The sequence below is a fragment of the Vigna unguiculata genome, chromosome 7, assembly GCF_004118075.2.
Source record: "Vigna unguiculata cultivar IT97K-499-35 chromosome 7, ASM411807v1, whole genome shotgun sequence".
Lineage (NCBI taxonomy): Eukaryota > Viridiplantae > Streptophyta > Magnoliopsida > Fabales > Fabaceae > Vigna > Vigna unguiculata.
Window position 1 is genome coordinate 6751382 of NC_040285.1, and position 7397 is coordinate 6758778.

General features: G+C 29.2%; 1 protein-coding gene across 5 annotated transcripts; it reads right to left on the reverse strand.

Moving 5' to 3' along the window:
* Positions 1-452: 452 nt before the first annotated feature.
* On the reverse strand, positions 453-2264 carry LOC114192277 (protein LITTLE ZIPPER 3). Of its 5 annotated transcripts, none has more exons than XR_003606075.1 (2): positions 2086-2264; positions 453-990 (listed from the first exon to the last, which is right to left on the reverse strand). XR_003606075.1 is itself a non-coding variant. In XM_028081952.1 (2 exons), the coding sequence occupies exon 2, from the start codon at positions 964-966 to the stop codon at positions 739-741; it is 228 nt and encodes a 75-aa protein (XP_027937753.1). In that variant the 5' UTR covers positions 967-990; positions 1813-2063; the 3' UTR covers positions 453-738. The 5 variants fall into 5 exon arrangements, 4 of the variants coding, with proteins under 4 accessions (XP_027937753.1, XP_027937750.1, XP_027937752.1 ...); XM_028081952.1 differs by lacking the exon at positions 2086-2264 and adding an exon at positions 1813-2063; XM_028081949.1 differs by lacking the exon at positions 2086-2264 and adding an exon at positions 1455-1679.
* Positions 2265-7397: the final 5133 nt, after the last annotated feature.

The following is a 7397-nucleotide window of genomic DNA, read 5'->3' on the forward strand; positions in this document are numbered from 1 at the left end:
CATTCTAATCAATCCTCATTGACTTTCATTCCTGAATCTTTTCATCACTTCTTTTCTGATAAGAAGATCTCTTACAAAAAGAATCTGAACGATAAGCCATCTCTGTCACCCTTCATTTTCATTTTCATTTTCTAATTTTCATTAAAAAAATGTAACATTTCTTTTCACTTTGAATGTGGACTCACTGACACACTATCCACGTTTTCTTTTTATCCAATAAACTTTATTTATTTATCTAATACCTTGATATCGAGCAAAAATTATTTGTTTCCCAAGCAAAGTGAAAAAGAATAAAACAAAGCATGCAACACGACACCATTGATCCCTGTTATCACTTTGCTTCATGGAAGAGGCTCATATAATAATTACCATTCTCCATATTAATCTTTTAAAATCAACTGGATTTCATGATGTTAATCGGTTATGTTAGTATAAACATGGAAAATCAGAGCTAAGCATATAATAAGTTTATATTCCTTTCTAGCAGATAGAGCTGAAACACCATCTTACAACCTTGTAGTTTGAGAAATTCACATCTAACCCCCCAAAAAAGAAAAGTTGATTAAACATGGAAATGGAAGTAATAGTGCCCTGGTAGAGGGTTGCTAGTATTGTCCTATGGAACAGAAACTACAACTACACTGCTGACATTGGTTTTACACAAAAAGATTAAAAGAAAAAAAGGAAAAACAATTACTGTCACTAGAGGGGTCACAATGCTTCTCATGGCTAAGAACATTAGTTTGAGGAACTAGAAGGATTTTGACTGCCACTTGAGCTCAGACTCAGGTCAAGAATGGTGTTTGAAGCATTAGCTTTCTGATTTCCCTTGGAGAGTTTCTGTTTGAGCTCAGACAACAGTGCCTGATTCTCTTGATTAAGAAGCTGTGCCTTCTTTCTCAGTCTCTCGTTCTCTTTCATTATGTAACAGTTCTGCAGGTACAGCTTTGAGTTCAACCTCTCCATTGATCAAATTTTCCTGCACTGAACCTGAAACCAGAAAATGATTGTTATTGTTTGATCCTATGGAGCAAAGAATCCAAAGGGGTAGTAGATTCACAAGAAGAAGAAGAAGAAAATATATAAAGTAAGGAAACAAGAAAGGAACAGAAGGACCTTAATAATAACACAATGGAGAAAAAAAAAAGAAAGACAGAAGAATATGCAAGCTTGCTAGTGAATGTGTTGCTTTATGAATTGCTTTGGTAGATATAATTATGACAGTTAAGAGAAGAAGGTAATATGAACAGGGAAAAGCATAGGGGGGGTGGAGGGCAGAACAATTGAGTCTTTTGGACCACCTCGTAAAATAAATGGAGCATATGGGGTTGTCTGAAAAACTAAAGAAGATGGATGATGCAGGGGGGGGAGAGAGGCACTGACTTGAAAGCAGAAAAAAAGAAGATGGCTTCTTTCGGCTATCCCAAGAGGGAAGAAAAGGATAAAGGTCCTACCTACGTAAAAGAGACAAGCTTCGTACACCAAGATCTTCTGTGTGTTGGTATGTCTATGAAAAAACACAGTTCTTGGTGTTCCAAGCACACATAAGAGGCATTCCAAAAGGTTTTTAATATCCTCAGTAGTGCCAAAAGTTGCCAAAAGTAAAATGGAAATAAATAAATGGAAGGCTATGGCTAGAGAAAGACAAAGAAAACATTGAGGGTGTTTTTTCTCTCTTTTATTCTTTTAAAAAAACTTATAAAATAAGAAATAAAATAAAAGAAAAGAAAACAGAATCTACAGAGAAAAAGGTTTGATAGGCCAAAAACATTCCCTCCACAAAACAAGGTGGAGTGAAACTAACTAAGATACCTCAAACTATGTGAAAGGCTTGTTATGTTAGAAGAAGCAACCAAGAGTAGTAGTAGTACAGGTGATTCGGACTCGGACATCTAAACCAAAAAACACTAACTTTGCAACAGCAGCCTAAAATACCATGTCTACATTTGTTTGTGAAAGTAACGAGGAAAAACAAAACAAACAGCACAACACAACAAGAAGAAGATGGATAATGTGTGTGAGAGAGAGAGAGAAAGAGGTGGGGTCCCCTTGTCTTTCCCTCCTGAACTTTTCGAAAAAGATCACCTTTTGAAGAAGGGTGGTTTTGGTTGGGAAGGTCTGGTGGAGAAAGCAGAGTCTGGATTGTGGAAGGAGTAGCAGTGTGAAAAGGGTGAGTTTTTGAGATGAGGAAGTGAGGGACAAAGGGAACAAAGGGTGTTAATTTATAGAGGAAAAAACACAGAAGAGAGAGGAAGAGCAGAGAGAGTCACAGACAGACAGACACAAAGGATGTTGATAAATTAAAAAAAAAAGAAAAAAAAAAAAAAAGAGAGAAAGGGTGGGGGGACGTGCCCCTCTTCTCTCTGACACAACAATCATGCATGTGTAAGCATGGAAGGCGGCCGGTTAGTAGCCTAAAAGATTTTATGTTTGGCTTCTATGATGATGCTTATGGCGTCATGCCAATCATGATGCTCTACCTTTGATTTTGCTTTTGTATTTTTTTAAGGGTACGTTCCTTCTTCTTTCATCACCCAAAATGTTGGTTAGGATTCACATTTGGCACCAACTATAGTTTCACATGATTGGTACACATATATTTAATCTAGATTACATTACATAGAAACAAGTAAGTGTGTATGTTTAGATATGAGTCTTTAACTTTATGTCGAAAGTAATTTGGTAAGAAACTGATCTGGTTTAAGAGAGAGAGGGTAGAGTGGGAATAAAAGTGGAAGGAACAATAATGGGGGCTTTCAGTTAGGGTTTGTAAAATGATGATGGGCTAGGCCGTCCCAAGATATGCAATGATGGTTCGGATTGGGTCCAAAACCACCATCAGCACCCTTCCTTACCCCCTCACCCCTATCATCAATTACTCTTTTGTTTTATTTATGCTCTGGTTCTTCTATTTTTAGGTCTCCATAATTTACACTTTCGTTTCTGTAATTTTCATGTGTTGGGAAGTGTTGGCAGTAATCATTCTTCTTACCGTAATGTTATTCCTCCTTTTCTTCAAAATGGCGATTTTTGTGAAGACCTGAGAGAGAAAGAAAGGAAAACACTGCCACTTGTTTATGGACTTGTCTCCACTACACGGCACGGCACTACTTAGCTACTACTAGTGGCTACTTGTGTGTGTTTAATTCTTCACCATCATCGTTTCCCATATTAATTATGAATATCCCTAGTTTTACATTTCAGTGATCATACCCGATTTTGTTCATTTATGTAGGTGTATCATAAGATATGATAAGAAATGATATGAGTTAATTCGCTTTTCTTGTTTTTATATGGTTGAGAGAGTGCTTTAACTTTTCAACAAACTAAATGTGAAATCATTAAAAAGGTTCCACAAAAAGGGCAAAAAAGAAAAGGATGGAGGGGTGTTAAGCATTGTGATTATACTAAAGCAGGGTTGTTTTAGTGGCACAGGCTCTGTTTCAGAATCAACTGTTACTCTTCTTAAATCAGATTCCATTCACATTGTGGGTGGGTTATTGAGGTTAATTAGAAGCAGTGATGGTGTTTTGTTTTACGTTATTATGTATAATGATAATAATACTAATAATTATGAGGAAATGTGTATGGTAGTATGTTAAGTAAAGCACTGGTTTTGTTGCCAAAAGAAGGAGATGAGGTTGAGATAATAATTGTTTGGATGAGAGTTTGGGCCTCGTGGGTTATGAGTGGTAGAAACGTGAAGCATCATGGTTGACAGATGGTGGTATTTTGGATGCGTCTATTTTTTTTCTTCTGTGAGTGAAGTTGTCAAACAGTTGATGGGTGTGCCCCCCTTCAACTCCCCCCTTTCAATCCCTCTTTCGGACTTTGCTTGCATCAATCTATGTTATCTAATTCTGGGATGCCTCTTTCTCAAATTACTCTTTCATCCTTAACACGCTTTTTAGTTTTTTTTTTTTGTTTTAAAATTCTAAATTCAAATGTGAATTTTGTAGTATTTAAATTGATGATTTTAATTAGATTAATAATTTATGTAAAATATTACTTTTTTGGTAAAATTAATTTATCAGACAAAACAAACATATATATTTATTTATTTATTTTTAAATATTAATCTTAAAAATAATAAATGGTAGAAACATTAAAACAATTTTTTGAAAGGATGAGTCTCCATATCATTGAGAGATTAAGTATATATGTTCTTATCAAAATTTGTGTATTTGGAGATGACGAGAATATACTAAATTATTGATATGTAAATAAAATTAGAAAAAAATTAACCTCTAAAAAATTATCTTAAGCTCGAGCTCAAATCAATAAAAACATAAGAAAGATATGAAAATAGAATTCTAACGTCTCCTTATATATTTAAAATTCAAATGTGAATCTATGTAGATTGTCTTTTTTGAAAAGAAATCATAGACACGCCAATATGTCAAAAAAAAAATTAGAAAAATATTGAATTGTTTTACTTTATAAAAATTATTTTAGAAGAAAAGTAGATTACATATTACACAACCACTATAAACTATTTTAGAGATGTTAGTTTGACCTCAATTTACATATTTTACTTTTTCAAATTTAATTCATTATATCTCCTAAATTTATTATTATATTATATATAAAGTTAAAAATTTATGCATTGTTGTTTTATTTTTAGTTTTTCTAGTATTTTAGACATAAAACATTTCTTTAATATTATTTTATTGTTTTATTCACTTGTTATTAGTATGGGTTGAACACTGGATCTTGAACTAATATTTTTATTTGTTTAATAATTTATTTCATTCTAAAAATATTGATATGAAGTATATTAGCTTTGTTGATGATTATTTTTTATTGAAAAACTTAATTGACTACTTTTTAATGCAATTTTAAACAATAACATGCAAATCAGATATTGTATGAATGTTCTTTGTTTTGAAAGTAGAAACTAATTTCACACAAAGTCAACACCAAATCTTTGATTGAAATTAGATTGTAGAGATTTTTCAATTATTTAAATATACCTGAATTCAAATTACATTAAAACCCTTGTACAAAATTAATCTGCAAGGTTTCAGTTATGTTTTTCACTCCTTCAAAAATTTCACCTACTTTTAGTACGGGAAATAAAATAAGTTTTTCTAAACTAAAACTATCTTTTACATAAATTAAAAAAAAAATTTAAAAAAATTTAATAACTTATTTTATATATAAATTACTATTTAGCTCTAAACATTAATTTATTTTTCTTCTTATATTTCACCCATAAAAAAATTAATGATGAAGTTTGTTGATGTTTCCAGTCAATCAATTTTTATATATTAATTTTAAACCCTAACTCATTCTAGATAACAAGTTTGCTTAATTAATTTTTATATATTAATTTTATCTTTTAATAAAATTTTAAATTAAAACAATTATTTTATTAACTTCATTTTTTAAATTCTTTTTATTTAATTATTTTAAACTAAATAATGATTTATAATAAAAACATTTATTATAAAATAAATAAAAACTACTTATAATAAAATTGTAATTTATTATTATAAAAAAATAACACTCACAACATGTTATTATTATTATTATTATTAATGAAAATTATTATTATTATTATTATTAATGAAAATTATTATTATTATTATTATAATGATGTTTTAGCTTTTCAAAAAAAGACTAAATTTAATTTAGAATTATGATAAGCAGTTATATATTATTTTTAAAATATTTGAAATTATTAATTTTAGTTACTATTTTAATGTGATATTTATCAACTTTTGGTGAAATATATTTTTTATTTTTTAATAGTTTCATCACTATAAAATATTTTTACTAATTAAAGTATATATTAAGGTGAAATAAAATTATTTTAATTTTGAGAAAATGAAGTATTAAATATAAAGTTGATTTTTTTAGGAATAAAATTTGCACATTTTTGTAAGATTATAAAATGCAGAAGTGGATTTTAGGTTGTTAAATTTTTATGTATTTGATGAAAGGTAACTATCCTAATGACATTAACTCGTTTGTCCAATATATGTAAATTTTACTCATTTTATAAAATTTAAAAATATGTTTAAACAAAGAAAAAAAAGAGAGAAACAAATTAAACTATTTATCAATATATAACTAGGAAATAAATTAATATTTATTTTAGTTTTGGTTAATTGAAAATTACTATAAATAATTATTTTGAATTTTTGTAATTTGTTTAAATTTTGTTATATAATTATATATGAGCATATAGAAATGAAAATATAATTAATAGGTCAAAATGATATTTTAATCTTCAATATAATGATTCAATTGTAAACATGGAGTATATTTCCTGAATGCTAAAAGTATGTCTGTACCTTACATAATAATCATACTACTTAAGAAAAATGTTAGAAACATAACTTTTTTTTTAGAGTTTAAATATATTTTTAATTTCTATCCTACCTTATATAAAAAATTATTATTTTTCATTTCTCTAAATATACATTTTATTTTATTTATATTATCAATGACACTCATGATTTATCTGTTTAGAGGAAGATCATACATGTATGATGACAAATTTGATACTTCCAAACAAAAATATAGATTTCTGAAAGAGATTGTGTTTATATATTTTACACTAAACTACTGGAATCAAAATAAGTAATAATTGACATTGAAAAAACATTTACATCTAAAATCAAAATTTGTTTATTCTATAATATTTAAATTAATACTTTGAAATTTGGGAGTTACAAAAAATTATTTAATTCAAAATAAAAAAACTAATATTTCTAAAATATATTAAGTTATTATTGTAATGATTAAATAAACTTATATTCAATTATATTAAATTACTCAGTTCCTCATAAGTTAAAAAAAATATTAAATAACTATATATATATATATATATATATATATATATATATTTTAAATTTTGTGCAATCTATTTTAAAAATAATTTAATATTAAAAATTAAAATATTTATTAAATAATTTTATGTAAAAACTATAGATAATAAAAATTATAAAAGAACCAATGAATCTGTATAGGGTGTCCATGTATGTCCCACTAATTAGTACAGTAGGGAAGCGTGGGAGAGATGTACCCGGACACGTGCACAGCCGGAGAGGATGTTGTTCAAATTAAGACGCATTTATCAAAGGAGATAGGGAGAAAAGAGGATGGACCCAGCTTGGTGTGGATGAACGCGTACATCTCGGCCTAGTGTCCGTGTACATCCGGGCCACTGTGGGCAATGTGCGTTCCAAGGCCCAACAAGGCAACATGCATATCTCAGCCTAAAGGGCCGGGTACATCTTGGACTGGTGGTGCAGAGGGGAGGATCTTTCCAGTGATGGAAGAGATAACATACAGGTCCAAAAACTCAAAGGCTCAACATCAATTGGAATTTGGAAATGTTACTATACTAAGGTCTGGGATAGTTATGACATTCATTTGATTCCTTAGTG

Excerpts from the sequence above, each read along its gene's own strand:
- LOC114192277 (XM_028081952.1), bottom strand. The coding sequence starts at position 966 with ATGGAGAGGTTGAACTCAAAGCTGTACCTGCAGAACTGTTACATAATG.